Source organism: Synchiropus splendidus, chromosome 2 (assembly GCF_027744825.2).
Source record: "Synchiropus splendidus isolate RoL2022-P1 chromosome 2, RoL_Sspl_1.0, whole genome shotgun sequence".
Taxonomy (NCBI): Eukaryota; Metazoa; Chordata; class Actinopteri; order Syngnathiformes; family Callionymidae; genus Synchiropus; species Synchiropus splendidus.
In genome coordinates this window covers 25,787,530-25,810,211 of record NC_071335.1, presented here as the reverse complement: position 1 = coordinate 25,810,211, position 22,682 = coordinate 25,787,530, and the positions used below count along the sequence as shown (strand labels likewise).

The window sequence follows — 22,682 nt, the reverse complement described above, 5'->3', positions numbered from 1 at the left end:
GTTCACAGACTTCCCTGCCTGTTTATGCTCCAGTATGACCTGAATGTTGTAGTAACCATTTTGCTGACTCGGTAGGCGCACCGCGCCGTGCTGGCCGCCAGCAGCTCGTACTTCCGTGACCTGTTCAACGCCGGAGGGAAGAGCTCGGTGGTGGAGCTGCCGCCGGCCGTTCAGCCTCAGAGCTTCCAGCAGATCCTGGCCTTCTGCTACACGGGGCGCCTCAGCATGAACGTGGGGGACCAGTTCCTGCTCATGTACACGGCAGGGTTCCTGCAGATACAACAGATCATGGAGAAGGGCACTGAGTTTTTCCTGAAGGTAGGGTCGAATGTTTCCTAACAATTCACTGCGCCAGCGGAGGATCACACATTCGTCATGCTTCATCCTTAACATGTGGCTGGTCACGTGATTTGACATCTTAAATTTCCACATAATTCATCACACTGGAAAAGCAGGAACAGGGGCTTCGCACTCACACAACTGGATTCACGGCCCTGCCACAGCAGAGATTCATACTGTGTCGCTCTCACAGTACAATAACAACTGAACGGTTGGTGCGATTCCCAAAATTCGAATGGTCCCTGAAACCAGAAAACAAGAGCTTTATGATGATGCATATTCATGGTTTAAATAAATAAATGTAAATGCAGCACTGAATTAACAGAAAAAGAGCGAGGCAAACAGTGTGGTGTGGCAATGCAACTCTTTTCATCTCTATCATGTGAGAAAATGAGTTGGAAAAACAATGATGTTTTTGTTAGAAAGCTTTTTTTTCCCACGAGTCTCACTCAAAACAATGCTCCCACTGTCACTGACAGTCAGAAGAAAAATTCAATTAAAGTCCAGGTGTGAAAGTGTGTTGATATGTAGGACAGTTCAAAGTGTAGATTCAATAGTTCTCAGTTTGCTTATTCATGTCATTACACATTTCTTACTGTGTTATGAAGTTCATTTTTCCGTCTTTTCTCCCCATTTAAGCTATTGTTAAACAGTCAACACATAACACACAAGTTCACAGCTCAAATAAAGTGGGCAATTTAAAGAAGAATGGTCAGGGAAATGATTGTTTATTCTCCCTCCAAGCTGCACCACAACTGTGTTTAAAAAGCTGTGACGGACCCATGCTCCTGTTTTCTATTTGTATTTGAATTCCCCTGCGCTTCGGGGCTTCCTTGAATTTTGTCCAGCTAGATCAGCTATGTGATTTTATTAACATGTTAAATCGCTCCACTGAATTTCTGTGATGCTCCACTGTTGCCGCCGGTGTTTCATGTGTTGTATTTTGCCTTTTAAGCGAGCGAACCTTGGACATGAGACTTGGCTTTCTTTTAAAAAAAACAGTGCGTTTGTATTGTTAAATGCCCAGAATTCTGAGAGATGTGTTTGCAGAGTGTGCAGTCTGTGAGTGCGGCGATTGTTTTGTTCAGCATTGTGTGTGAAAACACCAGGCAGAGCTGTTGTTGGAAGTTAGCTGATTAACACATGAAAGTAAGAGTGTGGCTGAGCATCAGATTAAAGGCTCAGCCTCAGATACCGTTGCTAAATATTTATTTATATCCTGCGACAAGGAAAAGAAATTCGTGCAATGATTTGCCTCCACTGCACTAGAAAAGTCTGGTCCGACATGACAACATGTGACGGCACCCGAGTCCTCTGTGAGCACGGCACAAGTTGCAGCGTTCTGATGTGGTCTCACCTGTGACTCTCTCAGGTCTCCTCTCCGAGCTGTGACTCCCAGGGCCTCCACGCCGAGGAGACGGAACCCCAGAGCCCCATCACGCAGACGTTAGGCTCGGGTGTCACGACGGCCGCTGTAAGGCCCGCCTCCTGCCTCACGCCGCTTCCCCTGGTGTCAAAAGTGAAGACAGAACAGACGTCAACGCCTCAGCCCACGTCGCAGCCTCAGCAGGTGGGAGCACTTCTTTTGTGTCGGACTTTCCTCAAAATGCAACCTCAGCTGGTGGGTTTATTCTTCGAGTGTCTCCTCACGCTTAGACACAGTTGGGAACACTCACATGAGGCCGCGCGATGTGGCACTAGACAGCACGCTGAAGGCGCTGGGAGAGTCACACTCGTGTTGGCTCAGCAGACGCGATCAGTGAGTCATTCTTTGGGGTGTTTGGTTTGACTAACCGCCCGGCCTCTCCTCACCAGGAGGGATATCCCTACTCTGTGGTCTGCACCCCAGTGGCCAAACGTCTATGGGATGGAGGAAACCGTGACGGGGGCGGGGGGACCGCAGGAGGAGGAGGCGGCGGCGGCGGGATGAGGAAGGCTGCACGCTACTCTTCCTCCTCCTCTTCCTCATCGTCCTCCGCTAACCAGGATGCCTCCGCGCGAGGCCCCGCAGCCAACTCCACAATGGCGTCGAGCGGTGCCATGTCAGCAGGGGGTGCTGGAGTACACAACAACCACAGTAATAACAACAATGGCGGGACCCCCGAGGGCACGAGTCCAGGGACACTCAGCATGTACACCAGCGACTCGCCAATCAGTTACCATGACGATGAGGAAGAGGACGACGTGGCAGACGAGAGCGCCGAAGAACAATACAGACAAATCTGCAACATGTACACCATGTACAGCATGCTGAACGCCAGCGCCGCAGGTTAGCGCTTTAGCCAATGTAAAGTGAATGTTGAAATAGAATCGTTTTCACTGCAAAAATCGAAATTATTTCTGGTTCAGGTTTTACCACTTTCTGGATAAACATGACTTCTAGACGCAAAAGAAAATTCCAATTCCTTGAATTTGAATAGAGGTTGCACAAACAGGAAGTAGAATTCCAATCGAAGGAAGTAGATTCGAAGATACACATATTTCCTACAGACATTACTATGAACTTCATGTACATATATTTTAATGGCAATGAATAATAAATACAGATCAATTGACTTCATTCCCCAGAATGCTTCACTTAAAATGTTCAAAACGGTGGAATGTTGGTGTGAAATTTCAGTGTTTGGAAAATATCTTTAGTATTTAAGACAAATCCTGTGTCCTGTTACTCAGCTACAATGAAACTCAAATGAGTTTAGAAATTCCAAACTCGTAACGTTGGTCTAAAAACACAGCCTGAGTGACTCACCTGTGCTGGTTCCTCAGTTGTTGGCGAGAGGGTGGAAGCTTTGCCGGACGTGGCCCCAGACTCCGCCGGAGGCAGAGGAAGTCGAGGAGCGCGCTCCAGGTCGGACCTGGCGTCGCTGCCTGCCGAGCTCATCAGCCAGATTGGGAACCGCTGTCACCCCAAGCTCTACGAGGAGGGGGACCCCGCCGAGAAGCTGGAGCTGGTGAGCGGGACGTCGGTGTTCATATCACGGGCTCAGCTCATGAACTGCCACGTGAGCGCCGGCACTCGACACAAAGTTCTGCTCAGGCGGCTGCTGGCGGCGTTCTTTGACAGGTCGGTGAGCGGCCGCGGTTAAAACGGCTTGTGTGGAGGCGGAATTCTGACGGCTGTCTTCTGCTTGCTCAGGAGCACTCTGGCTAACAGCTGTGGAACTGGCATCCGTTCTTCAACCAACGACCCGAGCCGCAAACCCCTGGACAACAGAGTGTTGCATGCAGTCAAATGTGAGTGTCATTTCCTTTTTTTTTTCTTCGTAGAATCGTAGCATTCAAATAAAAGGGTGACTGAGATGACTTTGTTCGACTACCACAACCGATAATGAAGCTGTAAAATGGACCATGCTTAAAATAAGCCATCACTACTGACAACACAGTGAAAAACATGGTGAGATACTGAGTCAAATGTCAAAAAGTCGAAATATGGGCATTAATAATTGAGAATTGCGTGAGAGAAAATGAGAGAATAGGTTGGATTCGGATAAAAAAAAAAATAAAAAACAGAAACAGTTGACCCATATTGTTAGAATTATCCTAAGTTTCCTGTTAAAATGATGAAACAATTAATTCCAGTCTACTGCCAGAACTTCGCACGGAGCTTCAAGGAGAGCAAGATGAACTTTAGCTTTAGCACTTTAGCGACTGTAAAGTGAACGTTGAAATAGAATCGTTTTCACTGCAAAAATAGAAATAGCAAAATAATATCTGTTTTTCTGGTTCAGATTTCCCCACTTTCATGACTCTCAAATTCTTTTAGCTGCAAAAGAAAATTCCAGTTCCACGAATGTGAATAGAGGTTGCAAACAGGAAGTAGAATTCCAATCGAAGGAAGTAGATTAGATGATATACATATTCCTACAGACATTACTATGAACTTCATGCACACATGTTTCAATGACAATGAATAATAAAAACAGTAGCCATCTTATTTTAAGCCATCGCTACTGGCAACAAAGTGAAAAACATGGTGAGATACTGAGTCAAATCTCAAATATTTCCAAATTGGGTAAGAGACAATGAGAGAATAGGTTGGATTCAGGTAAAAAAGAAATAAAAATCAGAGAAAAGGTCGAACCATAGTGTAAGTTTCCTGTTAAAATGATGGAACGATTCCCTTTCATTCCAGTCTACTGCCAGAACTTTGCGCCGAGCTTCAAGGAGAGCGAGATGAACGCCATCGCTGCCGACATGTGCACCAACGCCCGCCGCGTCGTCCGCAAGAGCTGGATCCCTAAACTGAAACTTCTGATGGCTGACAGCGACGCCTACTCGGCCTTCCTGGCCGACAACGTGAAGATGGAGGCCGACGCGCTCGGGCCCGACCAGGGCTTCGACCCCGCCGCCCTGGAAGCCGTGGCCGCCGCCGCCAACAACGGCGAAATCAGCGGAGGCGGGGCCACGCCAGCGGACGCCCTCCAGGAGGCCGGCGGAGGAGACGGCAGCACTTTGTTTTGAGTGAGTGAACGGACCAATTTTAGAAAAAAAACACGGACTAGTGATTGACAGAGGAGAGAAAGTTGGCCACTGTGGACATGTTTTCACACTTTCTGTTCCTTTCTTTCTACTGTTAATCTCATTTTGTTTTTGCCTTTTTTCACCCTCCAGAATTTTCTGGTTGTGTGTTGGAAAGAAGCAAGAAATGAGAAGGTTCACCCCCCCCACTGCCTTCTCATTCCTCGGCTCTCCTTCCGTTTCCAACGTGTTGGTCAGTGAAGCCCCTTCCAGCCACGCTCACTAACACTCCCCGGGGGCTTTTGGGCTGCACCTTTTTTATTGTAGCTTCTCTCCCTGAGCCCCGGCAACACTGTTTTGATAATGAATGTATGCGTGGAGGCGGGTGCGACTGTACAGAGCATGTTTTCTATATTTTTATTTTGACCTGGAAGAGGTCGGCTTACGATTATCAAAATGTATATTGGCTCGGTTTATGACCAAATCCAAAAATCCCATGACAAACTGACTCAAGGTGAGTCCAAAAAAAAAAAAAAAAAAAAAAAAGCTGACGTAAAAGCACCACTTTAACATCCTCCCCTGCTGTTTTGACCAGAAATTTGGATTCTTATTTTGAGCTACTGAGAGAGTTTCTAGCTTTGTGTGACATAAATGCACTGTGGTAGTATTTTCACGCGGTATGAGTACAATCATCACACACGAGGGGCGCGATATGTTCCGGGATATAAAAATAAAAGCGAGACATTACCCTACAAAACTGCGGATGACGGTTGAAGCGTGGCTCGCGAGCGCTCGGAGCCAGACGTGTAAGCAGCGAGGCTCATGAAAGAGCGCTGGGCGGCAAGCCTGAGAGGGTTTCCCCGCTCTCTGCTGCCACTGAAAAGGTGCCAACTTATGCAGCGTGGGAGACGTTTGAGTCGTCACACTGCAAAAGGGCTCACGCGCCGTGCCGTCCCTTCACTGGCGTCTGCAGAGAAGGACGCCAAACTAAACACGTGAAATCCCGAACAGAGACATCGGTTTTCAGATTTGTTTGCCTTGAGCCCACGGCCACGACGCCACCATCCCTGGTGTTTGGGCCGCCATCCAAGGAGTGAGAAAAGCACACGATCTCAACGCTGAATGGTACCAAAAAGCCGCCTGTAAGGCGCCGTCAGACCCCTCCTCACCTTAGAGGACCAGTGTTCAAATAATGGTTTGTGATGTAATATTTGAAATGTTTGTGGCTTTAAGTCAAAGAACCTGTGACAAGCACCTTACGATGCGTGGACCGAGACAAACAAGGGTTGTCTCCACTCTGGCCCCACTCTTTAGTACACAGTACGAATTTCGGCGTGTCTGATTGAAGCGTTGCACATTGTTACAAATGCACAAGGAGCGAATCCAGTGTCTGACAGGCTCTGAAAAACGAAGTAGGACGCGTGTGAGCCAGCTTTATATACGGCTGAAATCTTGCTTTTTCTCCACCGCATTGCTAGTGTTGCTAGCTAATAGCTAAGGACTTCCACCTGAGAAGCCAGTTTATAAACGGTATAAATCGGGTGGAGGGTTCTTGGGGTCTTGTTCGCAAGTGAGGATAGGATGACCCGTGAGACGAGTCATGAAGACGTCGTATCGGACTGTTAGAACGAGCTGAGCCAAATGGCTACTCTGGCCTGTGATCGTAACACGATCGTAAACATGCCCAAGTGGGCAGAATCTGCATCATCAGTGAGGAGGCCCTGGCGCAGACCCAGGACAAACAGATGAAATATCAGTTGAAGGCGCTGGGAATATGGGCTTCTTTACTTCAGCGTCTGCCCCCTCGACCTCGGAGAAGCTGATGAACCCCTCGACTACTTGCTAGCATGTGTTAGCATCACTCGCAATCCAAAGTCGAAAAAAACCTGACAATCGGAAAGAAAAACACTGTTTTCGTGACAAAGCTTTGTCCAAATCTTTTTTTTTTTTAGATCTTTTTAAAATCTAAAACGGTACATCGGCGGTTGTTGCTTAACCCTGTTGGTGTAGGGAATCGAACCTGCCACTCAAGAAGCGAGGATGAACTCGGTCTAATTTGGTGGCGCTTCAGTTGTGTGAACATGAATCTGTTCAGATTTCACCTTCAACTTCTGAAGTTGTTACCCGAGTCTTAGCGGTGAACGTGTGACAGACGCTCAGAAACGGGGAGTGTGACCATATAAGGCGACCTCACATTTTAAAATGCTTTTTTATACATTTATGATCTTTATATTATTGAAGCAAAAAAAAAAAAAAAACAAGTGAAAGTCTCCGTCAACAAACCTTAACAGGAGCAGTCAACGCGAGTCAGGCGCCAGGAAAATCATCCACAATGGCGGCATGAGTGTTAAAAAGTGTGTACACAAACACTGAGGCATAATGAGGACGGTGTCTAACACCCTGGGCAGACGAGTGAAGGTTATTTTGAGGAGCAGAGAAAGAGAGGATGGCACTTTTGCCGGAGTTTTAAAAATAATTCCGCTGCTTTGTTTCACGACAACATCCTGAAATTAAAACTGGTGCGAGATAGAGGGATGAGGAGGACTGTCTCCCTGGAGAGGAGGGACGGTGAACGGAGGAGGAGGAGGGAGGAGCGGTGCGCTTGGATGATTCCGTGTGAATGCCTCTGTATACTGTATGTGTATGCGCATATTAATGTATGCTTTTTTTCTTCTCCTCACTTTCCTTCATCTCCATTTATGGCATGTTGGACTTAAAAAGAGGGAGCGAGCTGTGTGTGTGTGAGAGAGTCCGTCTGGGTCTGAACGTTGCATACGTGTGTCTGGCTTCACGCGACGACTGCGCATGTCTGTCGCTGTGTGGGTGGTTTGGTTGCTTAGCCCTGCAAGGTCTGTAGATGTATGTACGGGTGTGTGTTTGAGTGCGAGTGGGTGGTATGTGCACAAAGGTTGTTTGTCCCTCACAGACACACATCTGCACGACATCATTATCGCCCGATCTGACATTTACATCTAATCCAGACGATCTGCCGCTGAACGTATTTCCCTTTTCACGGCGGACTGTGCGCAGGACAGTGTTCACAAACTTTCCTCCTCCTGCTCCTCCTCTCCATATCCTCTTCTGCCCTTTCAGCATTCTGTCTGCTCTCTCCGTGTCCCCATATGTCTCCCTCTCCCACTCTCTCTGCACAAACACACCAGTTCTTAAGAAGCAAAATCCTGTCGCTTCATTATGCCAGCCATTATATTCTACCCACTGCTGCCTCATATTTGCCTCCTTTAATTCAAATCCCCGGCACTGTGTGTGCGTCGCGTGTGTGTGTGTCTAGCAACAAATCGAGCCGCCAAGTAGGTTGCTGCATGTGTGTGCAGGCATACATTTCCATCCAAGTATGCAAATAAACAGGCGTGAATGTGCCCGAGTGTGTTTGTGCATGTGTCGGCCTCCCTCCTCTGCCATTAGGATTCAGTTTTCGTCTGTTTACCGCACCTCCAAATCACCGGCCCATTGATGAGGACGACCCGTCTGCCCCTCCCGACCGTCCCCGTCGGCGCTGGCAGACCAATTAAACCGTTCTTATTCTGCAATTATTGACCTGATGGCGGCAAACAAATGGTTAAAATGCCATTATCCTCCACGTGAATAGGAAGGAGGAGGAGGTTGGGTCCTGAGCAGGAGATGTTTGTTAAGAGTCTCCCAGGACAGATGAGGCATTGCGGCAGTCTGCCATCACATGAGCGAAGCCACAATCCAGACAAAGAGTGAGAGAGGGAACTAATGACAAAGAGGAGGAGGAGGAGGAGGAGGAGGAGGAGGAGGGTGGTGCGTCTCTCTGGCCCTGAGCCACCAAGATGAAATACCTGGGAGCTTTTCCTGTTCACAAAGTGTGGCATTTACCAGACAGGCTGAATCAACGACAGATAAATCAATTACCAATCCCTTCACGCCGTTGTTTGGAGGGAAAGACGGTTAGAATTGCACTATATTTAGCGGAATGTAAAATAGCTTGTCGAGAAGAAGTATTACTGTGTCTAGGGCGGATGAACCACCTGTAATGGAGCGCGCCGGAGTCTGATGTTACATTTGCAGAGGCATTCAAACATGCAAATGTGTCCCAGTTTCGGGAACCGTCACAGGCTTGTGCGTTTTCGGAGCTTGTTGTTTTGTTTGCATGGACGGGAGCGCGGCAGTCTGCCTTGTTAAAAACATGTCCCTATGATCTCAACCTAAATTGGATCGTAACGGGAAGGAAGAGACGAGAAGTTCGAGGAAACCACCCCCCACCCGCGCCCCGTGGCTCCGACCACGATCTGCATCTGCCGGGTCGACACTCCAGGAGACAATTACGGTGTCCACTTGGATCGGTGCTAAGCCAGATACCAACCCTCAGCCAATTCTTATCAGTCATCGTTGACTTTTGTCTGGTCTGAGTCTCGCAAGAAACAAAGGCGCTCACATGATTTAGCTTGAACTGTTGTGGTGCGGAACATCATTACACTGAAAGAGAACAGGTTGCATCTCTTTACCAAGTCCAGAAACTCACGTTCCACTTGTGTGTTACGACTACGTCCACCAACATTTTGGTTAACTTCCTGGCGACATTTCACATCAGATTAAATGAATCCTACGACAAAATCCTTTTACCAGACTAAGAGCCCATTTCAAAGCTCTGCCTCACTGTATAGTTGACCAAAAAGGAGATGGGGATAGAATACATGCTGTTTATGACCCTGATCTACTACCTTGCTGGGAACAATCGCATAATGCTCTTGTTTAAATACAGAAACCACATGCTGTTTGACATCCACGGATGTCACAGAATGGAGTGGTAGCTAAAGCTACTGCTAGTCCTGGCACGACAGAGTTCCGTATTTAAATCACCTCTAGAAATATGAATTGATCACACAGTGAAAACACGGATGAGTTGACTGTTGCCTTCCACCAAACTTTTCGTGCCGTTTGCACTCCAAAAGCTTGAAACGGCTACGTCTTAACGCCCTGTACTGTAGCCCAAGCTAGCAGTGACTCCAATGGCGAACAAGTGTCAATATTCTTGCTGAACTCAACAAAATACATTTGCAACACAGTTGTACATGTGAAGGTTTCACGGGGCCAGAACAGATGTTTATTATGTTATATTTCATAGCGGTTTCAGACCATGTAAACATTTCACGTCATATTTTTTATTACATCTCTAGTCGTTTGTTAGCGAACTTTAGACCTTTTTTTTTTTTCAAAATATCGTACTAATAACGGAACATTAACGAGTGTACGTAGTTTCCGAGGAATGTAACAAAGTGGCGGCGCGGTTAGCTGCACGTTAGTTTAGAGAAAGAGAACCACATATTTTTGCTTCACTGCATGCATGAATGGCTGTGAGTGGAGGGGAAGGGAGCACGGGGTTTTACCGACGCGAGTCGGGAAGCAGACGGAAGAAGCGGTGGGTGACTGTGAAAATTCCGCATGGCTCACTCCGTTACGACGAAAAAGTCTGAATGTCTGTCCAAATAAACACTGATGAATTCGGGCGGTTTGCACACCAGGGGGCGGTAGAGGGATTCACTACAAAATGACTGCCTTTCAGTGATGAAAAATGTACCACATTTGTGAGTTGCACCTTGGTCCTGCAGCCGTTCCCTGGTGTGCAAGAGTTGTTGTTTCTATTGTCCCGAGATGATATAAAGCTCCGATCGCAATCCACCTAAAGTTTGTTTACTTGACCTGGTCCTGCACCAGCTGAACAAAGAATAAGCTATCTGCTGCTTGAATGTCGATTTGTGACAATCGCCCGTGGTGGTCAGAAGCAGCCACTACAGCCAAGTGAAAGTGGAGGGGGGGGGCTGTAGTGGCTGCCAGCATCCACAAGGAGGCGCTATCCCTGAACACAGTGATCTTTCACACGCAATGATTGTAACCCAATCCAGTCTTGATCACTGTATGTATGTCAGCACCTTAAAATGCGAGTGGAGCGTTCAAAAAAAGGGCCCAGGATCCAGAGGGCTGCAGCCAAACCGAGTCGGAATATTGACCCGACTTCGATACTAGAGCCGTGCGGCGACTCCACCAGCTTTGATCGTCTGCTTCCCACGCCCGCCGACCCACAAACAGATTTGACCAGTAGAGTCGAAACAAGAAGCACCTTGGCAAGCAGGCGCCCTCTGCACCTTTCTGAGCACGCTCACTGAGTCACCTCCTGTTTGTGGCTCTGTTGCTGTTGTTCTCAATGTGAGGGTTCTTTTTGTACGTATTATTTGTTCGATCTATTTGTACGAATATTCCCTTTTTTTAATTTGTATGTTTTTCTCTTTGCTCTTTATTACCGTGACAAAAAAAACAGATTAACCTTTGACCTACAGGTGCTATTTAGGAGGGTTGCGAGAGATGTGGAAACTGGTTTGGGATGATTGGTATATACACCATGGTGAGCTGTTTCTATTCATTGCCAAATGTATCGTGCCACAATGAGTTGAGCCGGTCAACAAGGGACATTTACAAATATTGCATGTATTGTAACAAGAAAAATCCACCCCGGAACCGTCTCAAAGCTGCTGAGGGAAAACAGAAGCAGGAATATTCCGACTCGTCCATCAGTCGGATATGCACTGTGCAAATCTGACAACGGTCGTAGTTGATCAAATAGTGTTGTATTAATATTTAATAATTGATGAAGTTATTGGTGTGAGTTATTAAATGAATTAATGTGTTTCTATTAACACAAACACAAAGTAAGATACATACATTTGCTACCAATTACAGCAAAACCTACGTACCCATTACTTCAAAAATATTTTTGTAAAACTGCAAATAAAACTATTTTACAGTTGTTAGCGTTTAATCCACTCTCATTTGAGGCGTCAGCGTATTGAAGCTGCAACTTTCCAATGCTCACATTCAAACCAAAGACCCCAGATTTTACGAGTGAATTACTGTCTTGTGACGCTTGTGCAGTTGACCTGACAACTTGTTTTGTTAGGCGCTGAATTATAGCAAACATCCGTCTGAAAAAGCACATCGTTTCTGGTGCTACAGGCTAAAATTGATAGACCAAACTATGTTGCAGGCCACAAATAGAAGTTCTGCCTGAGTTAAGTTTGACCATGCTGGAGCTCTCGCAGTGCGTCTCCGGCTCCTTGTTTGAGGCCAGCAGTCCTTCAAATCATGGACCGCATCGCTGACCCTTGTGCCACATTAGTTTCCAACGCTCACTTGTTTTTGGAAAAGGGGTGGATTCTTCTTGAGTTGAATTCCTCAGACATGTTTGTGAAAGAACCTCGGAATCAATGGAGGAGTGCAGGAGGGGCCGTTCGATATCTTAGCACCCTGAGGTGAACCAGCCACCTTCCTCCTCCTCGCTACTGCAGTCTAACCTCGTCGCGATCCTCGACCATCCGCCCCCTGGCGCTTTACAAAGACACACAAACCTCCACACTGTCTCACTCCAGAAACAACTAGCCTCATCTCTGACTATATATATATATAAATACTGTGTATGTAAAGGACAGGCAAACCTCTGAGAGACGACTCATTGATGCAGTTTGAAACGACAGTACCAGTTTACCTCGGGAACCCTCAGCCATAGCGGACCATAACCCCACAGGGACCTCAGTGCTGGAAGCAGCTTCCTCACCTCGATTGTAAAGCAGGTACTCACTTCTTTTGTTGTTTTTTTCAGGAACAAATTTGAGGCTCTTGGACCCTTAAAATGCACACAGTTGCATTTTTGGGTTATTTACAGTCACCGAGAGTCAACACTTACCTCAGATTCATGCTACACAAAACATAACAGCAACCACGAATGACTCTTTTTTTGAATTAGCTTCCATCACTTCTGGTGTGTTTGGGTTCCAACTTTTTTTTTTAAAGTCAGTGTCCGCTATAAATATATGACCTGTATATTACCATATAGCACTATCGAAGTTGGATTGTTAGATGTGCACTCGCAGCATGAGGTATTCTTTATATTCTTCTTACATCATAAGAATAACAAGCAAAAATCACAGCATTTTATAAGCAAAAGAAAAAAAGGAATAAAAATAATGCAGTTGTGTCTGACGTCGTTGGACATACCTGACCTGGCAACACTCATCACACGCCCAGCCTTGCCCTCATCCACCCTGAAGCCCCGTACCCAGTGTCCAGCCAGTGTCCCACACCCCCTCGACACCCCCAATGTGTTCCAAGTGCCAATAACTTTGTGAATTCTTAACTGTGACCCAGAAAAAAAAACGATTGCACATTAAACTACTGTAAAGAGAAAAAGAAACCAGACTGATTAAAAATGAGGAAAAAAAAAACATCTCGATCTCAATAAAAATGTTTGTATGGAACTGGACTGTTTTCTTTACCTGACAAGTGGGGGAGTTTTGCCGCTCGTCTCTGCAGTCTTCAAGTTGTCTAGGTTTGGTTTAGGACCCTGAAAAACACAGGATGGGGTCAAGAAGACAGCTCAAGTTACATAGCTCACCTCCATGAAGAGAACTGTTTAAGTACATATGGAGAACAGGCAGTTGCTACCACAAACCAGCCAAAGATGAAGGTAGAGGAGGGGCACCAATCACACCCCAGGTCACGTACGGTTTGAAACTGAAGCTGCGCAAATAAGCACAGAGATAAACATTTGGGATCCATGGGTTCAGAGGGAGAAATGTCTGCCATGATAGCCATTTAAAATTCACACACCAGCACAAATTCATTCAAAAGACTTTATTATACAACACAACAGGTGACAGGAATCTGAACAGATATTGAATTACTCAAAAGTCAAATTCACACAAAGATGTTCAGGATATTCAGCGTTTAAAAAAACTAAACAAAACATGACAATAAATCTTAATTCCACCAGGCGTTTGGTCTTTGGCACTTTCAGCACTCGACAGAGATCAGCTAAAGTAATGACAACATTTCAGACTTATCCCTCTCAGGAGTTCTCTTCAGAGCACGTGTTGCTAAGGCTTGACATGGTGACATTGTTTATGGAAATAAAATGGCATTTTAAAAAGAAATTTCTTACCAAAACAGAATGAAATGTCAATTCTCCTCTTCGTATAAAGCTTTGGTACAGTCCTCATTTACATGCAGTCGCAACTTCCAGGATGGTGTAGAGCAAAAAACGAACCAGACCCATAGCAGCCTCTGGGGGGCGCTGCAGGCCTAACTCTTGAGTCTGCTTCTGCTCATTAGAGGCTCATTCACTGGGCCAAGGTCTCCTCATCATCCCAACAGTGGAGGAGCGAGGATGGAGGTCTGGAGAGTGGTACGGACTTGGCTTCACCTTACTGAAGCTATAGATGGAGACACGACAGACCTGAGCAGGTCAAATTGGCTCTGAGATCCGCTTCCTGCATCGGCTTGTTTGTGTTGAGAAGAAAGAGTCGGAAAAGCGACGAGCTGTTATGTGCGTTTGTTATGTAATCGTCTTCACTGGCACGCAGGCAACGCTTTTTCGTTGGGAGTATAAAAATACATTTAAGGCAACACAGTAACGTCTTCTTTAGAGTTACACAAATTTAGAAGCCACTTAAAGAGCGAAGATTTGAAGTCTACAGTAAAGGAAGCGGAAAGTATCTCTATGTTTTACATCCGATTTAAACCTCAGTGCAAATGTGGAGCCCTATTTATGTTTTTTTTATTTATGTGAGCAACAAAGGCTCTGCATTTTAGGCTAATAGATTTAGTGTTGAACAGTAGAAAAAAAATACTTTAGAACCATTTTGATATGTAACATTGCATGAAGGGAAAATTAAAACCTATCAGGCATTTAAAATAAACTTATCTTTAAAAAATCTGAATCAGTTTTCTCTTCACCAAGTGGACTTGATCAAAAACCGGCTTCTAAAACTTCACCTGACAAGAGAGATGTACCTTCACACACCAAAGTCAACCACACGTTCGTGAACCAGGTCAGTTGAGCAGGGCCCGCTGTGTTGGTACCGTCCAGCAGAGGTAGAAACAGCAGGAAGTAGAAGGCTCCACTTCCTGTGTGCAGGCAGGAGTGAGCGAGGGATGAAGGTCGGAGGTCATCAGAGGGCAAAGAAGAGAATGAGGACTACAATCAGGATGGCGACCAAAATGCCGATGGCGCACCACTGCCGCCGACCTGATGGACACGACGGGAAAAGTGTCAGACGAAAGACCAGTAATGATTTCACGAATGGTTCCAGACAAGCAACGGCTTGTTTGAAAGACTTTTATCTGAAACTACAATCGATGTCACCTGCAGCTGTGCTTACACAGTGCTTAAATGGCAGCTGTCAACGGTGTCATGAGAGGGTTTTGAAATCTTGCTTGCCACGGTACTTTATTCACAATGGCGTCGCCTCTCTGATCTCTTCATGTACAGAGGCACGTCATAACCGTCCACCGTGAGATCAGAAGAAACTATCACCAGACCATTTCGATGTCTGTCTGTGCGAGTGTGAACCTACTGCTGGTCATATGAGACACCTTCTCCAACTTCTTCAGCACAGAGTCCATGCGGGACGACGTCTGGTCCATCTCATCTCCAAAGTCTCCCAACATGCTGCAGGACATGTGAGCGTTTGGGTTAGTGCCTCGGCAGAATTCAAACACTGTCAATAACAGAAGCAGGTGTCGGGAACTTTCACAAAACAACACAGACACCAAGGGGTGAGTTTACACGTCAAGACGCACAAATTCTGACATGTACACACACTCCGGAGGCACAGTTGAACAAGCTAGAGGGCGTCTAAACTGCAAAACATAAAAAAATGGATGCCCTCCAACATCCTGTTTCCTCAGCAGGACGCCCTAAGTGTATTATCAGTGCCTGTAAAATGCCCAACTCGTAGTGTCATCTTAGTGGTTTACATTAAATTGTGTTTCCGCACAGTCATTTTGCCAAATATGATCCAAATTTGCAGATTCTCTAACCTTTCGCAACCGTAATTTGGCCATCGTGGTCGGCATATTTGTATACCGCCATAATCTCACCGCGATCTTGCGAGTCGCGACACTCGCGGCATGAAAGAGCGCTGCTGTTGATGGGATGTCTGACGCTGATGACAGGAGGAAACCGCAGATAAGTTCCAAACTTTAAACAATTGCTCACAAAACTAACCCACTTTCTAATCGGAGGACTATTTGGCGCTTCCCACCCGGCCCCCCGCATCCCAGCGGCAAGCGCACGGACACACAGCCCTTTCAGAATGAGCAAAATAGCTTCACTCAAGTAGTTTATTTAATCAAGCCTTTATATATGTGTTGTTTGAATGAATGAATGAATGTGGTGGTTGTGAAAGTTTAGAAAACAGCTGATACAACTGTTTATCTTGCACCAATATATGAAAGAAGATGGAAACACAAAGCTGTACACACAATGGCTTGTAGTGAGGGAAAGAATCATTATTTTATTATTTTTTTTATTATTATTATTTCTTTTTTTTATGAATCAGGGTCAGCCAAGTAAAACAATTGCCCAGGGGACCCCTGCATCTCAAAGTGTTACTGAGTTACTGAGTTCATGTCTGTTAACATTTGTTATTTGACTCAGATGTTTGTTTATCAAGTCATTTTGGTGCAAATAGATGTTTGCAGCTGTGTTTTTTACGAAGCAAGTTGTCAGGTGTTGACATGGTGTGTCGGGAGGGGGCGTGGTTATGGGTTGGTGGCGGGGTTTTGGAATAAACCATATATAAAAAGCAAGTATTCATACATGCGTATTTGCAGCATATTAGCCTGCAATTCATTATTATAAAGTACTTGTCAGCGCCTTATAAGCAGGTGTATTAATCGTTAATATGCCCTCCCGATCTACGGTGTTTAGTGTTAATATATCAACACAACAAAAAGAAAACATCTGCGTGTAGATTCAACCTCTAATTCTAAACATGACGGACATGTTAAATATAGATCTGAATTTACGAGCTGCTAAAACAAGAAACATTTCCTGGTAGCCACTCAGATAAGATCGAAGGCACCGACGTCATCTGAAAAAGTCCCACTGGCTAAAAGTGAGTCTGAGCTCTGACTATCACAAAGCAAACATTGATCGAAGTGTGACACAAACTGATACGGAAAGAAGAGATTGGTGTGTTTGAGTCACATGATGTGGCGCTCATTGACCCGAGACTGTAATGTGCCTTTGTGTTTACTCAGTGACGTCTGTCTCTGTGCATGTGTGCGTGTGACTCAGGCGCGCGTGGGTTCACTCACATAGCCTGTTCGTCCAGCTCGTCTCCGATTCGCCCGGACATGTCTTTGAGCACTCGGATGCTCCCGGACACCAGCTCCAGCTGATCGTCCTGCTCCCGCATGATCAGCTGCACACACAGTCCAACGTCAAAAGACGATCACATACAAAGCGCTGAACACAACGCTGGGTTTTCCAGGTTTTTCAATAGTCACCCTCAAGTGTTTCTAAAACATTATCAAGTAAGATGGCAATTCAGCAGGCTTCATGGGACACTGTCCTCATTTTCACAGCTTGGAGGTGGCACTCCCAGTTTGAGGTTTCATTGAAATGACTTCAGAGCAGAGAGCAGCATCTACGGGGCTCTGAAGATGAGGAACCCGTTTCATGAAGCCTCACCAGCCCATCACCCTGGAACGGAGCATTGTGTCGTCTCTGTTTTCACATCAAAACTACCACAGTTGTTGTTACCAATACATGCAACAAAAAAGTATTCAAACTCTTGCAAAAAGATACAAACAAGCTTTGACATCCTTCAGAATCGAGTATATATTTGAAAAGTGTTGGGGCAGTAACATAAAAAGGTGAACAGTTACATGAACATCAACATATTTCCCAACGTCCCTCTGAGTTCACCTGCTGTTGTTCTTGTTGCTCCTGGATGTATCTGTTGTTCGTCGACACCAAATGAGCCTCCAGTCCCGTGGAGCGATCCTGGCGTGACGATGTCAGAAGAGCCTGAGATCCAATGTACAGTTATTTTATACGAGGAACTTAATGAGTGAGCGAGCCATTGCAGGGCCACAGTCCTCCACTGTCTTGGACTCCGTCATGTCATGTGATCTCACACTTGGTCGGCATTTTAAGGATGATATAAATAAAGCTTTTAAAATGTTGATCAGTCGGTTCTGTCAGTGAAGATGACTGCATGCTCCCTACAGAGTCGGAAGAATTTGACAGGTGCTCGGAATCACAGAGGAAAACACGCAGCTGAACTACAACATTAAAACTAGGGCTGGGTATCGATTCTAATTTCAAGAATCGATTAGATTCCGATTCTCATGACTTAGAATCGATTATCACGATTCAATTCGATTCGATTCGATCCGATCCGATCTCGATTCAGGTTTGTATTTAAACCATTTTCTGAGCTGTTGGCATGATCACATGACAAGTTACACAACGTATTAATACTAGTATCATATTGACATTCAACAGGAATGAATGAAGGATTGATAGTAAATGATAATAAAGATCCAGACACAGTAGGCCAGATGTGACTGCTCATGGGACTGGTGCATTATTAGAAATAGGACATTAAAAATTCACCCAAAAGATGCTGCTGTTTAATACTAATGCGTTTTTATTTTATTACCAAAATGAAAAAAAGATATTCTCAGCCATTGAAAATGTAAACAGAGTGCTGGTGACTGACTTCCCAGCAACCTGACGGTCATTGGTCAGTATGTAAACAGTTCTCTGTGGTCTGTATTACGTACGACAAGAGGTCCCACTCCTCATCAATATAGTGAGTTGTCAGACTCGTGTAAGATTGCGAAGATGTCCGCGTATCACTTGTAATGTCCACCCTGACTGCTGACTGAAGCTTACTTTTCACGTGTTCTTTGACTGACTGGTGCATGTTTGGGTTAACAGACGTTTGCGAGACACCGTAACGTAGTGTGACTCTGTCACTTTCATTAGCCGCCTGAAGCCCTCGTTTCCAACGACGGAAGACGGGCGCATATCTTTGCAAATGAAGCCCGCAATCGCGTCAGTTATTTTGACAGAGCGTGCAGAATTACTCGGTAGTGGTAAAGTTCGCTCGAGTTTCATTTGTTGTGGCCCGGTGGGTGGCTTGGACAGGAGCGCTGGGTGATGTCGCGTCACGTGACCCGTGAGGTGGGTCATATTTCCGCAATACTGCAACACTTCCAGTACCTCCATTAGGCATACGTGCTAATTGCTATGCTTTTGTCGAGCGCGTTTTTGGTTTGGTCGCGTCTGAACGTTGCCAGTGTTGCCACTGTGAGGAGGCATGTTGTTTTGACTTTGGTGTCCCAGGTGCGCGCATGCGCACTTCACCCAGAGAATATGTGTTAAAACGTAAATTAATTAATCCGATCTTTGGGCCTACGAATCGATTTTATGGAATTGATGTACGAATCGATTCAGAATCGGAAAATCGATTTTTTAAACACAGCACTAATTACAACATTAAAAAAACCATCCAGGACAAGACAATAGTTTAATGTATGAAAGCAACAGTGTCAGGGTTAAGACATTCTACACACCTGCCTGTTCTTCCTCTCGGCCTGAGCCACAGTGGAGGGGCTGGACAGCTGCTCCTTCATATCCTGCACACAGACACACACAGATCTATAACACAGACACACATATAGCTAAAAAAAAATCAATTTCCAAGCAAACCCTAATGAGATTTTGGAGCTGCTCCGCTTCAAAGTCTCGTAAATCAATTGTCAGCGTCTATTTGTTCTCTTGCTTGGTTTCATTGAGCAATTTTCCTCAAGTCAATTTTAAGTCCTTCTGAGGCCCAGACTAACATTTGGAGGTGACACACGTCTTCCATTTTTCTTTGCAGGAGACACACAGCAAATTTAATTTTGCTGAGCAGCAGGTAAACAGCATGTTGATACGGAAACTTGTCAATAATGTGAAAAAATAGCAAACAAAATCCAGGACTCCAGAGTTTCTCTTCTAGAGGGTAAAATAAAAGTTTACAGATTGAATAGTGACCTTATTTTAAATAATTTTTACCCTAAACTTTACAATTCTATTAAGTTTTACTATTCCTAGAATTTGAAAGCTGATTGTCACAGTTGTTCTAATTCTACTGGTATTGTTTTTACTATTATATTCAATGTTGATTTATGGGAGATTAACTCATGAATATTACACCAGGTTAGATATCCACTCACTGTTGACAGTCAGATGAACAAAATAATTATGAAAAATAAATAAATAACTCCACTTGGAAAGCCATATGACTCAGGCTGTTATTCCCCTCACCTGTCATAAAACTGGTTTGATTTAATAGCCGTGTGACTAAGACCTGCTATCGTCCAAGGCGATGCGTCACACAAGAATTTAGATGTTATAAACAAGGCTTTGCTGACAAGCAGCCTCAAATATTCATCCTTCAGTTGCTATAACAGACAAACACAGTCACTCAGGCAGGTTAAACAACCGACGCTCCGAGGAGCAACCGAGGAGAAATCATTCCAGCGAGAGTGGGAGGATGAAACGTTTGTTTAGCAAGTTCATCCGCGGTGCCAGGGAACGGCAATAACCATCACTTCACAATGATTCAACAAATAACATGAGAACACTTACAGGAACCGAATAAATAGGTGATGATTAAACAAAGTTAAAAACTATATTATCCACAGCATCCAGTGGCCGCGCCCGCCCTTCCCATTACTTCCTGTTTTGAAATTATATTACAGTTCTTATACCGTTACGCATGATGTCAATACTCAGTAATAATGTTTTACGACTCAAAATGACAAGTACGACCATATGAACTTGCTAGATACTGTTTTGGAGGAATGGTTTGACTGTGTAAATTGAATCAAATTTAAGGCTTTTAAAGTAAAAGCACACGGAAATAAACAGTGTTTTACCAGCACACACTTTCTTGTTCGCTCCACAAACTCTCTCCTTTCCTGGAGTTCATCGTCACCGAGTCGGAACTTTCCAGGGTTTGACTCCACAATACCTTCATTTGTAAAGGAATCAACAACCAAGATTTCTGACACAAAATATTATGATTATAATAACACTGAAACAAACACCAGACAATACAGTGTCGATAAAGTCTCTATGGCATTTATTTTCTGTCAAAACATCAATCTGTCTTGAACTAATACTCTAATATATTGACAAGAATGTCAGTGACCAATAGAAAGAGAAAGACAAAGCAGCCGTATGTATTGAAAAATCCTCTGTATCATGCGACAGTTTCATGTTTGAGACCTGATTCTAAGTAAAAGGATACTGATGGTTTCGCTAAGGTCCTCCAGGTCCCAGTCGATGGCTCGCAGACAGTTTCTCAACTCATTGGTGCTCCATTCCAGCTCATCCCGACTCACCTGTGGCCACAAAATCATCACCACACATTTAATATGAACAGAGAGATATAACAGTTCAGCAGCCAGACAGCAAGTGTTTCAGTCTGAATGGGTTATTGAAGCGCAACTCAAAATACTGAACGCAAAACCGGAGACCATCAATAGGTTGTGTGGATTTGAGTTATTAGAAGGACCCCTGCCATGAAGATAAAACATCACCATAACATATACTGAAGTGTGAAAGAACAAAGTGAATCCTATTGGAATATACATCATACTTTTTTCACATTAAGGAAAAGAACAAATATACACGTAATAAAAACTACATATGTGACAGTACTCACCTGAGTCTCCTCCTGCAGAAGCTCCTCCCATCGGTCATGAAGAGTGTGTGCCCGGGCAAGAGCCTTTTGCACCTCACTAGTCACACAAGCCAAGCACATTATGAGTCAACAACGTCAAGTGAAACAAGTTCCTGCTTCTTGCTCCAGCGAGCTTTGTTAGCAAAGGGTTCAGCACATCAGAATGAGAACACGATGATTAGACGTGTAGTTGGCCGTGACAACTCACACCCCACAAATCTGTTTCTCTGCTTGGAAATAGAGCCATTATAGAATCATATGTAAATATGACCGTAAAAGTATAGTACGACCAAAACTTACCAGTAGCATGAACAACTTTTTTAAATTCAAATCGACAACAGAACACGATTGTCGAACTGCATGCTGTAAGTTTGCATAGGCGATTTGAAAAAACTAAACGCTGCAAGAGTAGAAAAACTGGTAACCCACTCCACCAGTTACAGAGGCACCATGCTGTGACAGCGCCGTCTGCAGGATAAGTTCAACAGCAGGCAACGATTCCTTGGACTGTCCGACCCCTGCCTCATGTTTGCTCTGTATTTGACGACTTATATTTGAAGCGTAGCCAAGTCGCAATATGATCATTCAGCAATTATTTTAGAAGCTATTCAGGAGTTGCAGTTCTGCTTGTTGTTTATTAAAATGTAGTTACACAGTCACTAGTAAGTAGGAAAACCACACAGTAGTTAAACTAAAACGTAGTGTGGCAGCAACTTAAACGTCAATTTCAACACTAATAAATTGATGCAAGAACTGTGCTGTCACTTAGTTAATTTGTTGTTAATCGCTTTTCTGACGTGTTTACAGTAGTGACGTGTTGTACAGTGATCCCTTCACTGACACTGACAGACCTGGAATGTAAATCTGTCCGTCACTGCAAACGCAACTGCGCAGAAGCAACGCCCACATAGCAAACGCGCAGCTCCACTTCACATCTATCTGTAACTTCGCAGCGCCTCGCAATGACACTGACAACCATAAGCGAATATTCCGGAGTTTCGCTGTCTTAACTAGAAGATATAAAACACACACTTTGCCGCGACAAGCAGCGGGAGGTGTGTTATGAAGTCGCCCAGCAACGTTGCATGACTGCTAGCACTCGGGCTAGTTAGCTTCAGCTAGCTTTGTGACAACTTCCCTCTCGTCACTTTCTGTTGTTACACGGAAGCAGTCCACCACGGTCACACGGCAAAAGACATGTAAATGGGCAGTAAATGGCGAGAAGACGCTTTGAGAATGTTTCAGTTCGAGCGCGTTCTTACCCCTTCACCACGAAAAACGGGTCTTCTATCGACATGATGCTCGCCAGTGCATCACACTCCG

General features: G+C 44.9%; 2 protein-coding genes across 12 annotated transcripts in view; one reads left to right on the top strand and one right to left on the bottom strand.

Annotated features, from left to right (window-relative positions):
- Positions 1-13,462, top strand: part of nacc1b (nucleus accumbens associated 1, BEN and BTB (POZ) domain containing b) — a 20,170-nt gene extending 6,708 nt beyond the window's left edge. For 8 of the 10 annotated variants that reach the window (XM_053854929.1, XM_053854930.1, XM_053854926.1 and 5 more), the window contains exons 3-8: positions 76-318; positions 1,712-1,909; positions 2,155-2,608; positions 3,106-3,403; positions 3,476-3,573; positions 4,472-13,462. In XM_053854929.1, coding sequence (XP_053710904.1) covers positions 76-318; positions 1,712-1,909; positions 2,155-2,608; positions 3,106-3,403; positions 3,476-3,573; positions 4,472-4,800 — 1,620 coding nt within the window. In that variant the 3' untranslated portion in view covers positions 4,801-13,462. Of the gene's footprint in view, positions 1-75; positions 319-1,711; positions 1,910-2,154; positions 2,609-3,105; positions 3,404-3,475; positions 3,574-3,918; positions 4,418-4,471 lie in introns of those variants that run through there. The other 2 variants (XM_053854923.1, XM_053854932.1) reach the window with 2 other exon arrangements.
- On the bottom strand, positions 13,108-22,682 carry LOC128753332 (syntaxin-10). 2 transcript variants are annotated; one of them, XR_008413841.1, is made up of 10 exons: positions 22,622-22,682; positions 21,342-21,417; positions 20,925-21,018; positions 20,551-20,645; positions 19,201-19,263; positions 17,543-17,644; positions 16,930-17,036; positions 15,183-15,277; positions 14,620-14,854; positions 13,108-13,171 (listed from the first exon to the last, which is right to left on the bottom strand). XR_008413841.1 is itself a non-coding variant. In XM_053854933.1 (9 exons), the coding sequence occupies exons 1-9, from the start codon at positions 22,654-22,656 to the stop codon at positions 14,778-14,780; spliced, it is 744 nt and encodes a 247-aa protein (XP_053710908.1). In that variant the 5' UTR covers positions 22,657-22,682; the 3' UTR covers positions 13,316-14,777. The 2 variants fall into 2 exon arrangements, 1 of the variants encoding a protein (XP_053710908.1); XM_053854933.1 differs by lacking the exon at positions 13,108-13,171 and having other exon boundaries at positions 13,316-14,854.